Raw genomic sequence first — 20,136 nt, forward strand, 5'->3', positions numbered from 1 at the left:
TAGTGTGCTCCTTTTGTACTGCTTTCCCTAGTTGTGCCAGGCTAGCCCACTGAGCCCCTCACCTGGCTACTGGCAGCCTCCAGGGACGACCATTCTAGTCCCTGATCATAGCCAACGTCCCTTCCAACCCCCAACAGGCAATCTGCTGGGCACTGCATTGCCTGCAGCCCTCATCCCATCCCACTCTCTAGAACGTCACCAGACATATTTTGATCTCTGTGCTCTCTCCCTAACCCTTCCATCATGGCCTCCAGGGTAAGCAATGGCCAGGAACATAATATGGTAACTACAGAGAGAAGCCTGGAATCCTTCAAAAAAGGAAACCTCTAAGATTCACAGCTAGAGTTTACAGGGTGGGGGGCTGCTTTGGAGCAAGACCAGGAATGCCAGCTGCCAAAGGCCCAAGTCCCTAAGCCCTGCAGGTCACAGGAACCAGTGGCCTCTGTGAACATGAAGAACAGATACCATTATTGACCTGGGCACCAGGAGACAGAGGGCCAAGGAAGTAACGGTAGGCATCTTCTTGGGGTCCACACTCCTTGTGAACGTCTACCTTCCTGCTGAGAACTACTCATGGTTCTCTCTGACCCCAACAATGCCATCTCATTCCAAAAACTTCCGTAGCACTCTGGTACTGTGTCTCTGTCACATGACTCAATTATCATGTTTTGTCAGCTTCTGGACAGTCTTTGCCCTGCCAGCCTGCCAACTAACATCTCGCTGCTTTAATTTTTAATTAATTAATTAATTAATTATTAATTAAAAAGTATATAAAAACAAACATTGTCAGAGAGATAAAAAAAGAAAAAAGAAAAAGAAAACCTGACAAGGTTATCAGCAAGTATCGGGGGATGGGGGGGGAGTACGACAGTGATGTGGTCCTGCAGCTCCCAGAGAAGCCTGACTTCTGACAGTGTCTTCTGTCACAAAGATGTGAGTATAAAGGAGGCAGGTTGTATCCAATAGGGAAGGACCTATCTCCAGGTCCCCAAAGACCCTGTATGGCTTTGACGGGGAGGGCCACAGCACTTCGTAAACTAGGTAAGTGCTCACGTGCACCTAAGAGGAGATGGCAGACAGAGACAGGACAGTCCCCAGAGGCTCTCAGGCCAGTCAGCCTGGCAGACACTGTGCAACAATAGAGACCCTGCCTCAAACAAGGTGAATTATAAAGACCTGTACCCAAGGCTGTCCTCTGACATCCACACACGTTCTCTCTCTCTCTCTCTCTCTCTCTCTCTCTCTCTCTCTCTCTCTCTCTCTCTTTCTCACACACACACACACACACACACACACACACAAGAAAGAGAGAGAAAGACAGAAACAGAGAGGGATAGAAAGAAAAGGGAGGGACAGAGAGAAGGGTGGAAGGAAAGAAAGAAGGAATAAGGGAAGGGAGGAAGGGAGCGAGGGATCGAGGGAGGGAGGGAGGAAGGAAGGTAGGTAGGGACAGAAGGCAAACAGGTTAGATGCAGATATTGTCATGGTTTGAATATCCTTGGTCTGGGACATGGCACTATCTGGAGGTATAGCCTTGTAGGAGTAGGTGTGTCACTGTGGGTGTGGTCTTTAAGACCCTCACCCAAGCTGCCTGAAAGTCAGTCTTCCACTAGCAGCCTTCAAATAAAGATATAGAACTCTCAGCTCCTCCTGTGCTATGCCTGCCTGGGTGCTGCCATGTTCCTGCCTTGGTGATAATGGACTGAACCTGTGGACCAACCCCAATGAAATGCTGTCCTTATAAGAGCTGCCTTGGTCATGGTGTCTGTTCACAACAGTAAAGCCCTAGCTAAGACAGATGTGTAGAACAGAACCCCAAAACAAATGTCAAAGACCTGGCAGTCATAGAGGGTCATCCTCACCGCCAAGGCAAGTGGCTCTAGACTCACAGAATTGTCCCACAGCTGCCAGAACCTAAGGCTATGATCCTGGGATTGAAGTCTATTCTTCCCAAGAGCATAGGAAGTCAGGAACGGACTAGGAAGAGCAGGTGATGCAGTGGCTTTGAGGAAGGATCAGGCATGGCTTTAAAAGTTCCTGTGTGATCCGCTTTGTGGAAGAAACATCATGGAAACAACAGGCGCAACAGCCAGAGAATGAGAAGCAGGAAAAAGAGAAACCCCAAACTTGAGAAGAACCATCCTGTGAGAAGAGAAGACCACACACACACACACACACACACACACACACACACACACACACACACACCCTGGATGGCCCAGATATTCGAGGCACTAAGTCAGAAAGGAGACACACAGCAGGCATATCAGTAAGTTATGCCCTGTAGCCCAAGCTATCCCAAAATGGACCAGACCAGCCCAGGGTGCAGGGACCAGAGCTTCCCAGATACAGTAATTCAGTTGTCTGCACCTGTCCTCTTCTCAGCCTGGCTACCCACAAGGCTTCACAGTTACACAGACCAAAGTCAGGAAGAACCACCTCACCCCAGCTCACAACACTGGGCTAGAAGCCTGCTCCCTCCTGCTTTAAAATGGGAATAATAGTTAGCCAAGCAAGACACAGTCTCAGGAATGAAAATGAAATCTTTAGAATCGAATGGTTGATATATTTGAAGTTGAGATAAATTGATCTCGAATTTAGATCTAGAATTGAAATATAATTACTCAAAGATGACCCATTCTCTCCTTCTGAAAGGCAGTCATGGTGCCTAAAACCTACTTTGCAGGGCCCTGGACCTTGGGATTTCAATATATCTTCACAGGCTATCTTCCAGCTGTTTATTCATTTGTGTGTGTGGTATGAGAGTGTGAGTGTGCTGTGAACGCATAAGTGGTGTATGTGAGTGGTGTGTGTGTGAGTGTGGGGAGGGTGGGTGTGTGGGTGGTATAAGGGAATATATGTGGTATGAATGTATGAGTGCACTATGACCGAGTGGGGTGTGTATGTGTGTGAGGGGGTATAAGTGTCTGATTTATGAATTATGGTATGTGAATAGTGTTTGTAAGCATGTGTGAGTGTGCTGTGAATGTTTGAGCATGGTGTATGTGTGGTATGTGGTGTGAATGAATGAGTGTGCTGTGAATGTATGAGCCTGGTGTGTGTGTGTGTGTGTGTGTGTGTGTGTGTGTGTGTGTGTGTGTGTGTGTGTGCTGTGAATGTATGAGCCTGGCGTGTGTATGTGTGTGTGTGGTATAAGTGTATGATTTGGGATTTGTGGAGTGAGATAGTGTTTGTAAGTGTGAGTGAGCGTGCTGTGAATGTATGAGCATGGTGTGTGTGTGGTGTGAGTGTGTGAGCATGTGTGTGTGTTATAAGTGAACGAGTGTATGTGGTATGCATGTATGAGAGTGCTGTGACTGTATGAATGTGGTGTGTGTGCGCATGCGTGTGGGGTATAAGTCTATGATTTGGGAGTGGTGGAGTGAGATAGTGTTTTTAAGTATCTGTGAGTACAATGTGAATGTGTGTAAGTACACGCAGAAGTCAGAAGTGGGCATCAGACCCCTGGGCCTGTAGTTCAAGGAGTGTGTGGGGCACCTGGCTTGTTTATGCTGGATTCGAACTCTGGTCAAAGCTCAAGTACCTGCTGAGCCATCTCTCCACCTCCGCCATGAGAATCCCTTATCTGCAGCCTGGCCTCTTCAGACACTGCCCCAGCCCTCCTTTTGTCTCTAAAACACATGGACAAATGCCATTTGCTACAGACGTGGCCTGTCTGGCAACAGAGATCATTAGAAACACTGTCTTCCCTTCCAGCAGCACTAGATCATGGCTGGCTCCTGGCACCTCCCCTCTCTAGAATGGCTACCTTCTTTTTTACCCAGGATGGCCACATGTCCTGCCCCTAATCGGCTGGTGTTTTGGGACCGAGTATACAATAGGCACTTTGGGGTCTGTAGAGGAACAACCTTACAGTTCGTGTAGCTCAGAGTCACATGAGACCGCCCGTGGTGTGGCAAGCAGGATATGCTGGGGACACAATTCCAGCTCACGGAGTTTGGCCAGAAGTTAACGTGTGAGCATTAACCCTGGGTTTCTCTCACACAGTTACATGCAAAGGTGTAGACCAAGGTTTGCTTTCGACAGTGGGAACCCTGCTCACTGCTGGAACTGTCCCAAAGTACCGTATTTTCTGTTGTAAGTCATCCAGTTTCCACAAACACCCTGGGAAGCATAACATGTAGCCCAGCTGACACATGCGTGACTTCCTCTCGCTTCACTTGACACCCAATTCCACCCTCATCCTACTGCATAGTCAGGACACAGGAAGAAATAAGAAAAGCAAAGGTCACCAGGGGCGGTAATCATGGAACCCAGGGTGAGTGCTTTAGATTTAACAAAGATGGGGGAAGTCGCCTTTGATCTGGCCTGAGGACTTATTTTATATAGTCATAAACACCTGGCATTAATTAATAATTAATAAATAAGGGAAATAATATGGAAGTATATAAAGGCCCTTGAGAGGCTAGGAAAGGGGGCTGCTGGGCATCTATGTCTACTTCCCCTTAGGGAATATAAATCAGCTGCTATGTAGAAAATCAGAATAAACACTGGCACGCAGCAGAGACAAGAGGCCCTGTTTCCGGAGCCACCTTTAGGCAAACCGCATTTGCAATTCCCTACAGGGAAAATGGTGGACTGTGCCATCGCCCGAGTTTGAATAAGATACCATCAGCATCAACTGCTTGCCACTGGGGAACTTGCCCTTCCAGGATGTTTTTCATTTGCTTACAGACTTATCGGAAGCCACTGTAATGGAGTCAACCGGCTTATCAATAATTAACTCACACACAGTTATCAATAATTAACTCATACGCAGGGCCGATCAAACGGCTTCTGATCCCTTTAGCTTCCATTTAAACTCGCATCTGCCTTCCCCAGAATGCAAAGATAATGGCACAGGACAAAGGAAATGGCACAAGGAGACGGCAGCTTCCTTCTCCAAAGACACAGCTTAGCACAGGGTAAGGGACCCACTGACTGGACAGAGTCCTTACACTATAGGGTCTGCGAGCCTCAAGTTCCAAGATGTGCATTCTCTGAAGACCTCAGGACCCCTCTTGCGTCCTCTGAAACCAATGACAATTGCAGCCAGCAACAAAGGAGCCCACGGCAGCAGGAAGTCATTGGGAAACTTTATTTAAAGCACTTTTACATACGGAGCATGGGGCCCCGCAGCGAGATTCCTTAGCACTTATGAATATGGATTAGGGTATACTCTTAAAAGGCAAGAAAATTAAGTACAGTGCAAATGGGAAACAGATTTCTAAGAATCCATTGTAGGTTTGCATCATGCAGACCATCTTTAAAGCCCTACGCCAGATTCTTGGTCAATGTCTACAACGGGGTGGGGGGCTGCTGATGTTTGGACACTTTCTTAAATGAGCTGTCTTAAAAGTACATTCAAGGACTCCTCTTCCCCGGCCCTGGTTATCAGGGCCCTCTCTTCAGGGCAGCCGTGGCTCTGCTGGATGGAGAGCTCTAACATCACCTGTCAGCCCTGGGGCAATAAGGAGGCTTTGTCAACAGCCCCCCCCCCCTGCCCCAGTACCCAGACAGCTAACTGAGCGCACTTCTGTCTCACGGCAAGAAGAGAGCATGAAGAACAGTCCTACATACTTTTAAACCGCTTGTCCTCAAAGACATCACCTTGGACTTTGTGACCTCAGAGGAGCAAGGGATCCTCTGAGCCAAAAACTCCAGGCAGAGTCAGGTGAAAAGCATTTCTCCCAAGGAGGTGGAGAGTTGGAGAACTATCTCCTCCTCTGAAAACAGTGAAAGACCTAAAATCCCAAAATGTCATCATCCCGAGAGGCCTAACTAATTAAAATGTGTATTGCCAGGGTGCTATGATTATTTACATCTTACTAAAAGGCAATCCTTAGCATCGTAAAGGCAAAATAAACAAGAAAAATGTCTGGAAGGATCGGTTTCTGCGAGGTCAGAAGCCAGGTGCCTCCCCGCTGGTGCACTGGGTTCGGGCAGACAGATCTGCTAGATCTCTTCCCAACCAGGCTCCCTGGCCAGCTTTCCCCACACCTTTGCCTAAGGTGCAATTGACAGTGCTTAGCCTCTCTCCAGAGGACTCACTCCATGAAGCTGAGGCCTGCCACAAATAGTCTCTCCCTAATTTGGGAGAGGGTCAATGAGTCACAGACCAAACTGTCCGTCGCCTTCAGAAATAGAACCCCCACCCAAATGTCACTTTGCAAACACTGAGCCCGCCCGTGCTCTAGCCGGAGGCCTTTGGCAAGCCACTTGACCACTGTGAGGCTCTCATTCATTACATTTGGAGATGAGAATGACTTTTCCATCCCACAAGGTCATGGGGATGTCCCAGTAGTGTCCTACGCACTACCCACAGCTCTTGGAACTGCTGTTAATGAGAACGGCAAGAGTGAGCCCCCAAGCAGCTCTGGGTTTGGACTGTGGTCAGAGGACATGCAAAGCGATCCATGTCTCAGTAAAGATAAATAAAAATGTACCACTGGGTCCCTAAGCGGGGAAAACTCCCATACATTGTACACTACAAAATCAACATCCCTGTTTTAAAACCCAGGGCTCGCCAGGCAGTAGTGGCCCGTGCCTTTAATCCCAGCGCTTGTGAGGCAAAGGCAGGCGGATCTGTGTGATTTCTCAGCCAACCTGGTCTATAGTGACAGTGAGGGATACACAGAGATCCTGTCTCAAAACAAACAAACAAACAAAGCAGCAAGGACAAAAATCCGGACTGTATATGCAGCAAGGTCATAGACACCACATCCTGTAGGTTGATGTCATTATGTAGGTGACACAAGTTAGATGAAGGCCATGATTGAACAGTAAAAGAATAAGTCGGGGACAAAGTTTTTGTAGGGAGGGAGAGAAGGACAAAGAGGGAGAATCAAGATGAAGGTGGGGAAGGATGACCTAGATCCTGGTGGTCTTGAATTGCCAAGGTAGTTGGGATGGATTTCTGTAGGCAGAGTTATCTAGGTGGGCAGTTTATATCCGTATCAATTGGCTGTAAGTTTATTGTGTGGATGTATTGTACCTTGAGTATTTAACATATAAATCTGGTTCTCGGATTACACTCTGTTGACTCCTGATATTACTGGATAGCTGGGACCAGAGTTCCCAGCTGGCCAGGGTGACTAGCAATGGGAACAGAGAGACCACTGGGGCCAGAAAACAGGCTAGGCAAATGTGGCATGGTACCACACTGAAACCAGCCGCTGCTGAGATAAATTAAGGTTAGTTCTACATGACCCTACGGTACCAGAACTAATGCCAGGGAGCTACCGCTCAGGTCCGAGAGTACCAGGAGCGGTGACATCATGGAGCGGTGACACACAGGAACCAGTCACACCCTTTTTTAATTATACCGCAACAACGTCCATTAATAACTACCAATGCGGTGCTGAGGAGTTGACTCAATTAAGAGCACTGGCTGCGGGGTTGGGGATTTAGCTCAGTGGTACAGCACTTGCCTAGGAAGTGCAAGGCCCTGGGTTCGGTCCCCAGCTCCGAAAAAAAAAGAAGAAAAAAAAAAAAAAAAGCACTGGCTGCTCTTCCAGAGGACTCAAGTTCAATTCCCAGCACCCACATGTCGTCTCACAACAGTCTGTAACTCCAGTTCCAGGGACTCTGACACCCTCACACAGACAGACATGCAGGTAAAACACCCATGCACATAAATGAACAAATCAATTAAAAAGAAAAAAAAAAAACTACCAACCTGTCTTTGTGTCTTGGGGATTAACCAAAACCAGTATTTTATGTTGAGGTTCGTCACGGTACAGCGTGCAAAAACAGAGAGATGAAGTTTCAAGTCTGACCTAAAAAAAAAAAAAAAGGCAAATCAAATTACTTGTCTGCTCTCCTCTCACTTCACCAAGGCATGGGAAATGACTTGCACTTACTTAGTGAAGCGCTCACTGAAGGGACTCTGTAAAGGAGATAAACCTAGCAGGATGCAGGAAAAGACAGAGACGGAAGTCTTAGCCACCCTGGATATGGTCTTGCTTCTGTATTCCACCAGCATGCCTTCCCATCCCAGGATCACCTGTCAGTCAGTCCAGAAAACTGACAACTGTTCTACTATCAAACACCCTTAGAGGTGACCCTTTTTTGTGACTCCCGCTCCTGCAACCTTCTCTATCCTGGACCTTCCTGGATCTCAATCTGCAAGGCTGATGGCCTCACTCCATCCCACGCAAACAATCATTCTCATCTTTTCTAGAGCTCTGGTAGCCGCTCAGTAGGATGAGCCCAGGCTGTTGCCCCCTCCATAGATTTTCCTGCTGTCTGTGACCCCAGTCATCAGCTCTGAGAGCAGCCGTTAAAAATGTGTACTGTGTCTGAGCCCTCCAGGCTCAGCCCTGTCCTTAAGCCCCACAGTGGAAAATCTGAGTTCAAGGTGGTTTTGCTGATAATGGAGAGGAACCAGATTACCTCCGAGGGCCCCATCTAAAGCCCTCTTTGTAAACATCCAACCCTCTGCTCCCAGCTCCTAACACAGAGAGGTCAAGACACTGTTTTGAAAACTGAGAATATAGGAAAATTAGAGAAGAACACGTAGCTGAGCTAAGCAGGCAGGTTCTTGTAAAAAGTTTACAGCAGACCACCGCCATTGCAGAGAACTGTTTCCTGGCAAATCCCCGGGGGCTGGCAAATATCTTGGCACCTCCCTCTTTTGGAGGGACTTTAATGAAATGTCCTCGAGGGGCTCATCCGCAGGGGTGACTGTTACAAGAACGTTAAACACCAAGTTTACAAAACATCGCAGCAACCTGGAAAGACGCTTACTGAAGACACAGCTTATTCAGAGGGGACTCTTACCCAGGTGTTTTAAGGCAGGCAAAAAATCTCAGCATTTGGAATGATGGAGAAGGAAGATTCCAAGTTCAGAGCCAGTCTGGGCTACACAGCAAGACCCTGGCTCAAAAAGGAAAAATTTGGAAAGTAAAAGTAAAGAAACGCATCAACACGTTTATGGCAGTTAACCGCACGTGGCTTTGCTCCCTCTGCCCTTCGTGGAGGGCCTTCGACACCATACAATGAACATGTGCATTTTTTAAACCAGAGGAATCAGTAAGTATTTTAAATGCAACGGGGTAATGTCAAGACAAGGGGGGGACAAAAAGAATTGTGAAAAGAAAGTCAAGACACCGTATCTTCTCAAACCACTCCCTGGTCGTTCCTTTCAGCCAGAGAATCTTTGGATAGAAAAAGTCACTAGTGGGTAAGCTGTGAGGAGGCTCACTCATGGTGAGCATGGTTCAGTGTGCCAAATGGCACACTGCTCCCTGCCCCTGCCCATGCCCATGCCCCTGCCCCTGACCTCTGCCCCTGCCCCTGACCCCTGCCCCTGCCCCTGCTCCTGCTTCATACTCCTGCTAAAATAATGAAGAACTAAATGATGTTTTTCGCCTAACTCCCTTCTTTTGAGGAAAGGACAAAGGAAGCAGCCCACAGTCGTTTTGGCAAGTCACCTCACATTAAAACATGTCAGCAACTGTTTCCCTCTCAGTTTTTGTTAGTAACTTTGGCATTATGCCTTTGATGAGTATACTGCATGTTGGGGTTTATATTTTTAAGTTATTCTTAAGTATCTGTAACAGCAGATTGGGGAAGCTGTGCCCTAAAGAACCCGGGGGACAGCTCTTGTTGCTCCCCACCCTTGCCACCAGCACCCATCAGATCAGGCAATGTCCGATGGAGTCCTGTGTCCTTCTGCTAGAGTACCACTAGGGGGCGCGAAAAGCACGTGAGGCCAGCAAGCTCCCCTGGAGCTCAACAACTTGAGGTCCCCTACCTCCAAAATCTCAAGGAAGACTCAGTTTATAATGACACAAGCTGCTGTTTTCATTAACTCTGGGACAAAAAGACTGGCTCTACCAGCTCTGCCTAGCAGATCACAACCATTTCTGGCAGGAGTGAAATCATCCACGCCTAAAACAAATGTTGTAGGTACGGTCGGCGATTCCCACCGGAGGAAAACAGTCTTAAACAGTCGGGGCTGGGAGAGGGCACCGGGAAGTACAAACTTTGTAAGCAGAGGGCCTGAGTTTGTTCCCCCATAGCATTCGTAAAAAGACAAGTAAGATGCAGCGTTGCATGCCTGTAAACCCCAGCACTGGGGAGGCAGAAACGGCAGATAGATCCCCAGGCTTGCTGGCCAGTCCGTCTAGCCTAATTAGCCTAATTATGGGCTTCAAGCCAGTGAGAGACCTTGTCTCAAAATACAAAATGGATTGTATTTTGTATACAGTTGTATCCTGAGGTGGTCCTCTGGCATCTACACATATGCATACACATTGACATGTTCATACATGTGTGCATGCATGAGCGTTCATGCACACGTGTACACACACATGCGCGCGTGCACATGCACGCACACATACACAATCAACATACACATAACATAAATTATTTTTAAAATTTTTAAAATTTCCCACAATCCCAACAAATGAAATTTCCAGTTTTCTGGGTCCTCTTGCAAAAGCTATTCACAACCCACAGAATCTTGTCGATGCAAAAACATTGTAAGTTCATCCCAAGTCACATATCTCAACTGAATCAACCCTTAGAGAGCAGAGATGGGTGACTCCCTCACTTTAAAATGAAGAAACTGAGATTCTGCTGGGCATTACATAAGCATCTCATTTAACCCTCGTGCCAGCCCACAAGGAAAGTGGTGTTAGGCCCTGAATTCAATGAGAACATCAAGATCAGAGAGGAGAAAAACACTTGAGTCTGCAGCGCTCACAAGTGGTAGAAATGGGATTCCCACGGGTTATCTGACCCACAGCTCGTGAGGCGGACCCGCCAGCAATATAAATATGGCCAGTCCTACCAGGTTCGCACTCAGAACTGCAGAATCCTAGTGAAGGGTTTCCTTGGCATCAAAGCAGAATTTGTTTGGTTAAAAACTATGTGAAGGTGTATCTCTGGGTAACGGCACACAGCTAATTGGACCATCACCAGTGTGATAATTTGTACTCATCTTTCTTTACTTGCTGATTGGCTTTAATAAAGATCTGCCGGCCAATAGCAAGGCAGGAAGTGGAGGGCGGAACTTCCGGGCAGAGAAAGGGTCTCTTGGAGAAGAAATCAAAAGTGAGAGATTCAACCAGCGGATTCGGAGGTCGATGGCGGATTCAGAGAATGGAGATGTAGACCTGGCCATGGGTTGGGACGTAGGCCAGAATTAGTCAGGTTGAAATAGCTGGGAGCGAGCCCAAGCTAAAGGCCTAAGCTTTAAAATATATAAAGAGTTTCTGGGTCTTTATTTTTATACTGTCGGGTCCGGGTAAGTACCATTATAGGTATTCTTTAGCATTCCCTCCGGAAGTTTCTTTCTTTGTTTGTTCATTCGTTGGTCTTCGTTCTTCTAAATCTGAGGGTTTTTTTTCTATGACATCTCTAAGTTAGATTGGACCGAGGCCTCCAAGAAAAGGTAAGCATACCTGCTCCCCAGTGGAAAGAGAGATAACTTCTGTTGAGGTCTGCGCTCCTTCCCTGAGCAACTCATAGTAAGTCTGCGCTGCTACCTGATAGCCTTCCGGGTCATCCTCCAGGATGTCCACAGGGTAAGCCTCTGTAGGAGAAAAACACAGGGACAAAATTAGTCTTACTCCGTCACTAAAAGTAAGGTTAATTGTTTCAGATTTTTGTTTGGTTTGGTTTTTCGTTTTTTTTGGGGGGGGGGGATGGTTGTTGTTGTTGTTGTTGTTGTTTTTCAAGACTTTTCTCTACATATCCCTGGCTGTCCTGTAGCTCACGCTATATACCAGGCTGGTCTCGAACTCACAAAGATCCACCTGCCTCTGCCTCCAGAGTGCTGGGATTAAAGGCATGCACCTGGCTATTTCGAGTTTTTAAAGGGATAGTTGGGTTTAACAATCATAGTCAGGACTGGGGAGATGACTCAGTTAGTAAACGGCTCCCCATACAAACATGAGGACCTGAGTTCCATCCCTGAACCCCACCAAAAAAAGGAAAGAAGCTTATAATCCAGGCTCCAGGGACATGAGCCAGACATGAGCCAGCTTTCTCTAATCAAATAGTTCCAGACCTGTTAAAGGCTTTGTCTTCAAAAAGAAGGTCAGTAGTGCATGGCACCTGAGGGATGACACCTGAGTCTGACATCTGGCTTCCACATGCATGTGCACACAGCATATACACAAACACATACCTACATGAATCTGCACACATACAAACACATAAACGCAAAACAAAAACAAAAACTGACATTCACCCATTCCCTCCCAGACTGTTTTTTAAAAACCCCGCTGTCAAACACTCCAAACAACTGAGTGATTTTCCACCCTTCACTGGGGTCCACTCAGGGCTGTGAACACAAGCAGGTTCCTTAAAGGCAGAGAATGGCTGGCTGCAACTTTGAGGCGTCTGTCACACGTGACTTGAGCTACTCACTTCCTAGTTTACAGCCACTGTATGAGTCGCCAGGCACTGAGGGGCAGTGGCTTGTGAGTATAGGAACACATCCCTCCTTCTTTCTTTGCAAGGAAACTAATCTAAGGTATTATTCTGCAAGCCCTTGTCTCTCTTTCCTATCCCATCTCTGACAGAAACAGATCCCCTGAGTAATCACACAAATTAGCAGCGTCCACTTATTAGAAGCAGCAATCAGTTGCCCCTTCAGCAGTGAGCAGAAAAGATGTTGCCAGCCTCTCTCTGGCTGACATCCACATGCACAGGACTCAGGGCTTCTTCAGGGGACCACACCCCGTCTCTATCTGTGATTCACCTCCTGGCCTCCTATGAGGGGGACAGGCTTCTCTCCCCTTTCTACCTCCTCCCCTTACTCCTCTTCCTAATCCATCTGTCTTCCTCTCACAAAGACTGATCTGAACGTGAAGTCCAGGGGTTGGGGATTTAGCTCAGTGGTAGAGCGCTTGCCTAGGAAGCGCAAGGCCCTGGGTTCGGTCCCCAGCTCCGAAAAAAAAGAACCAAAAAAAAAAAAAAAAATTAGGACAGACTGAACGTGAAGTCCAGCGTCGAGCCTCTGTGGCACCTCAGGTTCCCATTCTCTCTGGAGAGCCATTGTTCCCAGAAGTCACTCGGACGATCCAAAACGCTGTTGAGAGCAAAAAGCCCAAGCCTTCAGTTCACTCCATTTGCCTAGGAGGAATTTCTACCTCTGCCAGTCAGCTCCCGGTGTGAGAACTCACAGGCATACACGATGCCACCATGGGTGGACAAGGACATGTTACATCTGCCCAAACTCTCAGACCCACTTCCCTGGGTGCAAATGTCATGGGTACGCAGGTTGCCCAGAGCTGAGAGGAGACAGACAGCCTCTTTATTGGGAGGCCCTGCATCCATGGATTCAACCCACCATGAGCTGAAAATGCTGGGGGCTGGGGGATTGCACAGGACCTTGTACAGATGCCTTTACCATGACTCCCTACGGAGTAAAAGGTAGCAACCGCTTCCATGACATTTACTTGTATTAGGAACTGTAAGTCACCTCAAGACTAGGGTATCCATAGGCTGCACACAAATGGGCCATTTTGCAAGGGACCTGAACACAGGCAGATTCATGTGTCTAAAGGCTGTCTTTAAACCAGTCACCAATGGGACACTGAAGGAGAACTGAACATTCTTCCACTACTCAATTTTTTTTATAAAGCGTAAGTATAAAACACACACACACACACACACACACACACAAACACACACACACACACACACACACACACACACACACACACACACACACACACACACACACACACACACACACACTGTCCTTAGAAGTGCACTGTCAGAAGATTGGAAAAAAAAAGACATCAAGGGGGCTGAGAGGTGGCTCAGCGGTTAAGAGCACCACTGCTCTTCCCGAGGTCCTGAGTTCAATTCCCCAGCAACCACATGGTGGCTCACAACCATCTGTAATGGGGTTGGGTGTGTCTGAAGACAGCTACAGTGTACTCGTATACATTAAATAAATAAATAAATCTTTAAAAAAAAAAAAAAAAAAAAGACATCAAGGGTTGGTGGTTTATTTGGAAGCAATGACTAAGTGAATGCAAAAGGGATGTGTCTTTATAGAGCCAAGGTCTTTGGTTGGTGAAGAAGTCACATGCCCTCTACACACAAAAACATGACCAGTGATTCCCTGAGCGACAGTGCAGTCCTGCAGACCGTATGCCCAGGCAGACCTGCCCTGCTTCTTTACTGGGACTGTCATGACTCAGTGCAGGAGCCAGGTGGACCCCCCCTCCCCAAGGACATCAAATTACCCAGAGACTGTGCGAGTCTGTCACAAAGACAAACTCAGACTGCACCTGTCCTAGGTCTACCCCTCACTTAGATCAAGGTCTCAGCTTCCTGTAAGAGTCTCAGGCCTCAACCTCCATCCACACATAATTAACAGCAACAATCAACTTCCTCTGGGTTCCAGCTGCCAAGAGGTACCTGGGTGACCAGCCTTCTCTCACTGTATCCTGCTTGCCCCCAATTTACAAGGAAGAAAATAAGGAAGAATGATGAACCTAGGCCCTGTTTGATTCCAAGCTCTGTGTAAAGTGTCCAGATTATGCTAAGTGTTTAAGTCAGGGCTCTCTTGTCATTGCAGTGGGCACTCAATGGGCTCCTATAGCCCCTACACTCAGATTTCTGCAGCTCCATCCTCAAGGTTCACCAGATACAACCAGCACTCCAAAATCAAGGACTCCATGAGTCACTGAGGCCTGAGTTCAAATACCACTTCAGCCTAGGATAGGAGATGACGTGGCCTGGCTACCTCTCTGTCCTATAGCTAAAACCCTTCCAACTTGTCCCTCGATTTTGTCATAACTCAGTCACCTCCTAATTCAGCAAGAGCAGCTGGGGCTTGTGAAGCATAAATGCTGCCCTCCCAGCTCCACCACAGACCCATGCTCAGGCCTTCCCCATAGGAAGCACTTAGGAAATGTGGTTGGTTGTTCCACGAAGCTTCCCATATTAACAACTGTTTCAAGGACTTGACTTCTCACAGGTACGCAACAAGATTTAATGAGCATGCCAATAAATTAGGAGAAGCTAGCAGGTAAGCTGCTTGGACCTTGGGTACACTCTCATGCTTCTTTTGTCCCATAGGCACCAGCTTCAGGATTGACCACTCTCAAAATTACCTACCCTCACCCCCCGGAATACCAGCCTACAGGGCACAGAGAAACCAGACCTGGATTTGTACGCTGCTTCTAGGCCTATGCTTTAGGAAAGATGCTCGTCATATCCGGACCATCAATCCCCTTGTGAGGTGTGGAGTGCACAATTGACAGAGAACATGTAGTGTCAGCCCCGTGGAGAAGCTGACCCTGTGCTCACCAGGTATGCTGACAGAGGCACCCATCTACCCAGCCACCCATCCAAGGCCACCAGGGCCAAGGATAGGTGCTTGCCAACTAGTGGCATACTTTCTGGTCATGTGTGGTTAGGACCAATGTCATGAATGTGGTACACCCTGTTCACATCATGAGACCATTTACCCCCGAAGGTTAAGACCCCCTCGAAGAACTTGTAGGCAGTGCTCCCAAGACCCTGCCTGTCCCCTGGAGAAAGTTGGGGTGGCTGGCCTCCCTCAAAGGCCACAGGAGCAGATCTGGGAGGATCTCATGAACCTAATGCTTGCTGAAATTAGCAAGCTATGGCCCGGCCTGATTATCTTTCTGTTGCCTGGGGGCAGCAGGGAATATAAATTAACCACTGAGGATGTTGTAGAACTGATCACAGACCTCTTTCCATGGGACAGTCATCAGGCAGAACGCCTGGGACACCCTGTAACCTGGGCCACAACACCTCAATTGGCCAATTTGCCATGCCACTCCCACCCTTGAGGAAAACGCCACCACCCCTAAACTCAACAGCTTTCCTCTACACAGAAAATGTTTGTGCAAGCCTTATGGAAAACTAGGGGAACTTGAAAATTGAAGGCTGCCCAAGTAGGAGAAGGGATAGACATTCAAAATGGACAGGAAAGGGGGACTCTCCTCCTCCAACCCAGGAGGAAGCCCCCAGCTACTCTCCCCAACAGAGCCCCCACCCCAGGGGGCCCTGGGAAGTAAATAAGTCTGGGCTGGGTTAGGCCATTCTTGGTTCTGGTGGAAGACAGACTCCTCCCCTGTGGGTTCCAGATGTGAACCCCTGACAGGCCTCCATGGCTTGAACCAAACAGGAAATACTTTTCCAGAGCCAAAAGAATGTAATATCTACAGCGTAACACTAAACGCTTTTATTAAAAAGGCATACAGTGGAAATAACTCACTGCAGACTGTAAAGAAGTTGAAATTCCTGGATAAAGCCGGGTTTTATGAATTCACTTGAGTACATGCTGGCAGTCTCACCCTAAAAAACAAAAACAATAGTACACCTCAAAGTGTTTTTCTAGGGAAAACACGGACAAGGCTTGGCAGTCCCTGACCAAAGCCTGAGTTCTGAGAGCTGCTCCGACGCTTGTCATCCACAGCCCAGCCAGTCAGCCATCAGTCAATCCAGAAAGGCCTAATGTTCAAGGAGTTGCCCAGAAATGCATGGTCCTTTGAATATAACAGCAATGCTAATTAACATAGACTACGATCTGCCCTTAATCCTGAACTCAGTATACCGTTTGCACAAGGCTCTCTCCTCACACTCCCTTACCACAAAGATCAGGGAAAAGCTTTCACATTGGCAAAGCACCATTTTTCTAAGATGAGACTGTTATCCTGAGACACACCAAGGAAATATTTCAAATTTTACTAGTCCTGGTCTTACAAACTTGGCTTTATTAAAAGCCACTACCTGGCAGTAACTACGGGGCATTATGTCACTGGAAAAGCTGGCGGTAGTCACTCAGGACCTTCTTCCTTTTCTCTCTTTTCAGTCATGTGGGTTGTTGTTCTTCAATTACAGAAGAAGAATTCTTGCTCCAATAATGTGGGGGAAAAACATGCAAGGACACAAAACTAAACTCTGCTATCATCATCAGAAGGAACTAGGTGAGTAACACAGATCAAAAATTTTTTTCTTGTGTATTTGCTTTCTGTGGGTATGGTTTTTTTTTCTCATGCAAGTGGCTTTTTTGTTGTTTTTGCTGACAAGTGAATTTTCTTCTAAAGTGAAATTATTCTAGAATAGAATCTTTATTAGAGAAGAATCTACTACCTAGGAAGGAGGCTAATTCTGGGCTCAGCAGAGAGTAAAGACTAGTTTTTCATCAGACATGGGAAGACAGTGGAAAAGTCTAGAAGCATGCAGCAAGACAGCTTTGTGTGCTGGGATGGTTTGAATATCTTTGGTCCAGGGCCTGGAACTATTTGGAAATATAGCCTTGTAGGATTAGGTGTGTCACTGTGGGTATGGGTTTTAAGACCCTCATCCGGCTGTCTGAAAGTCAGTCTTCCACTAGCAGCCTTCAGATGAAGATGTAGAACTCTCAGCTCCTCCTTTACTATGCCTGCCTGGATGCTGCCATGCTCCTGTCTTGATGATAATCGACTGAACCTCTGAACCTGTAAGCCAGACACAATTAAATGTTGTCCTTATATGAGTTGCCTTGGTCATGGTGTCTGTTCACAGCATTAAAACCCTAAGACATGTGCTTTGCAAACACACTAAAGGACATCTCCCGAAACATCTAAATTTCTCAAAACCCAAAAGCTACCTCATCCAGATCACTGGGCTTGACCAGAAGCACATGTGATTCAACACAATACAGTCCATAGGTCTGCATCTGTGATGATGCCTGAGCAAGCACGGCACCATAACCGGGTGTAGGCCTGGGGGATTTAACAAAAGACAGAGACTTGGGTCATTTGTGCTACGAGAATGCCAAAGCTTTACTGAGGTTCACAGAATATATACCCCAAGTCCACAGGTTGAAAAAACCCAGGGAGCACAGTGGAAAAGCAAGTTTACACCCTGAGATAAAAAATGGGAACAAAAAAACAGGAACTGACTCAAGATGTTATCGCCCATGGCCAAACAGAAAAGGCTAAGATGTTTTTTGTTAAGAACAAAAGCTTCCACATGCAACAGCAAACTCAGCAGGGAGCAGACACTAAGAGGGCCCAGGAGGGTCTGACACATCTGTAAAGTGAATGAGGTTTAAAAATAAATAAATAAATAAATAAATAAATTCACAAATACAGACCTAGAGTCTTCAAAGAACCCATTAAAGAATGCCTTGCTAGAGCCAGAGAGATGACTGAGCATGCGTGTCTGCAGGACCTGGGTTCAGTACCCAGAGCTAAGGGCTTATAACTATTCTGTAACTCCAGTTCCAGGAGCTCCAACATGCTCTTCTGGCCTCCACAGAGACCAGCCAATTTGTTGAGAGCGCATAGATATACACGTAGGCTAAACACACTCATGCGCTTAAAATAAAATTAACATTCTTAAAAGGGGAGGAGGGGGCTAGGCCATGGTAGCTCATCCTTTTCACCCCAGCACTCAGGAGTCAGAGGCAGGCGGGTGTCTTGAGTTTGAGGCCAGCCTGATCTACAGAGCAGGAGTTCTAGCATAGCTAGGGCTATACTAAAACCTCTTTGGAGGGAAGGGGGGAAGAAGGAAGGGGCTTATTTTTACTTGAAGATAATTATATTTTCACCCCAGCACTCAGGAGTCAGAGGCAGGCGGGTGTCTTGAGTTTGAGGCCAGCCTGATCTACAGAGCAGGAGTTCTAGCATAGCTAGGGCTATACTAAAACCTCTTTGGAGGGAAGGGGGGAAGAAGGAAGGGGCTTATTTTTACTTGAAGATAATTATATTTCATCTTTATCTTGATATTTGTTTACTTGTTTATTGGTGCTAGAGACTGAATTTATGGTCTTGCAGAAGCCAAACACACACACTGTAACTAAACTCTACCTGCAGCCCAATGTGCTTAATTTTTAAAAAGTAAGATAAAAAAAAGTCAGGCACAGTAGCAAACACCTTTAATCCCAGCATTTGGGAGGCAGAGGGAGGAGGATCTCTGAGTATGAGGCCAGCCTGGTCTACCTACCAAGCTCCAGGACAGTCTCGGATATATACATTTATCTATAGCGAGACCTTGTCCTAACAGAAGTTAAATTAACATTAAAAGAAGGGGCTGGGGATGCTGCAAAGTCGGAAGAGTGCTCGCAAAGGACTCACTAGCCCAGCACTGCAGAAGAGCAGCTATAACCACTCACATCTGTAACCTCAGCACTCAGGAGATGGCGTCAAGAGGATCAAAAACCCTGTAACATCTCCCACTATAGCCAGAAACTATACAACCCAGCTGTCCCTTAGCTGATGAACGGATAAAGAAAACGCAGTTCATTTACACAATGGATACAACTTGGATATTAAAAACAAGGACATTGTGAACTTTGCAGGCAAATGGATGGAACTAGAGAATACCATCTTGAGGGAGGTAACCCAGACCAAAAAGGACATTCATGAATACACACTTAGAAGTAGATATTAGCCATAAAGTACAGGACACCCATGCTATAATCAACAAATCCCATGGAGGGCCCGAGGAAGGATGGTTGAATCTTCCTCAGAAGGAAAGACAGCATTTAAAAAGAAAGGAAACTGGCAAGGTGGCCCATTGCATCTTCTTGCCTTACACAACCCCAGCAATCCCAGGCCCACAAGGTAGAACAAGAGAACCAACTCTTGCAAGTTGTCCCTAACCTCCATGGTGTGTGCGCACACGTGCACGTGTGCACGCACACAAATGTTGGGTTTTGCTTTTCTTCAAGAAAAAAAGAAAACTGAAAAGATGATTCTCACCAGGGAATCACATGAGTCATTCATTACCCTGCACTCCTCAGACATCTCAAGATCTAAGGTCTGCGTGCACATCCCCACCCCTTTCCTGGTATATAACTCTGTTTTCCCTGATGCTTGTTGTGAAACACTAGGTCTACAGATATGCCTGGGATAACGTAGTGATAAACCAAAGGGGGGAGTCTGGTGCCAACATGATAGAAATGTGGTAGCAGGCCAGGCAGTAGTGGCACATGCCTTTAATCCCAATACTCAGGCGGCAGAAATAGGGAGATCTCTGAGTTTGAGACAAGTCTGGTCCACAGATGGAGTTCCAGGCCAGCCATGGCTGCACAGTGAAACCCTGTCTCAAAAAACAAACAAACAAACAAGGAGGAGGAGAAGAACAAGGAGGAGGAAGAGGAAAAGGAGGAGGAAGAGGAAAAGGAAGAAAGGGAGGACGGGA

The 20,136-nt window shown here is 47.0% G+C and overlaps 1 protein-coding gene across 1 annotated transcript in view; it reads right to left on the reverse strand.

The window, feature by feature from the left end:
• Positions 1–13,176, reverse strand: part of Fam169b (family with sequence similarity 169 member B) — a 56,295-nt gene extending 43,119 nt beyond the window's left edge. The window contains exons 1-3 of the mRNA XM_032895113.1: positions 13,107–13,176; positions 11,412–11,542; positions 7,679–7,778 (exon numbers count right to left, since the gene is read on the reverse strand). Coding sequence (XP_032751004.1) covers positions 7,679–7,778; positions 11,412–11,542; positions 13,107–13,176 — 301 coding nt within the window. The remainder of the gene's footprint in view (positions 1–7,678; positions 7,779–11,411; positions 11,543–13,106) is intronic.
• Positions 13,177–20,136: the final 6,960 nt, after the last annotated feature.

This window comes from Rattus rattus, chromosome 2, assembly GCF_011064425.1.
Source record: "Rattus rattus isolate New Zealand chromosome 2, Rrattus_CSIRO_v1, whole genome shotgun sequence".
In the NCBI taxonomy this organism is placed as follows: Eukaryota; Metazoa; Chordata; class Mammalia; order Rodentia; family Muridae; genus Rattus; species Rattus rattus.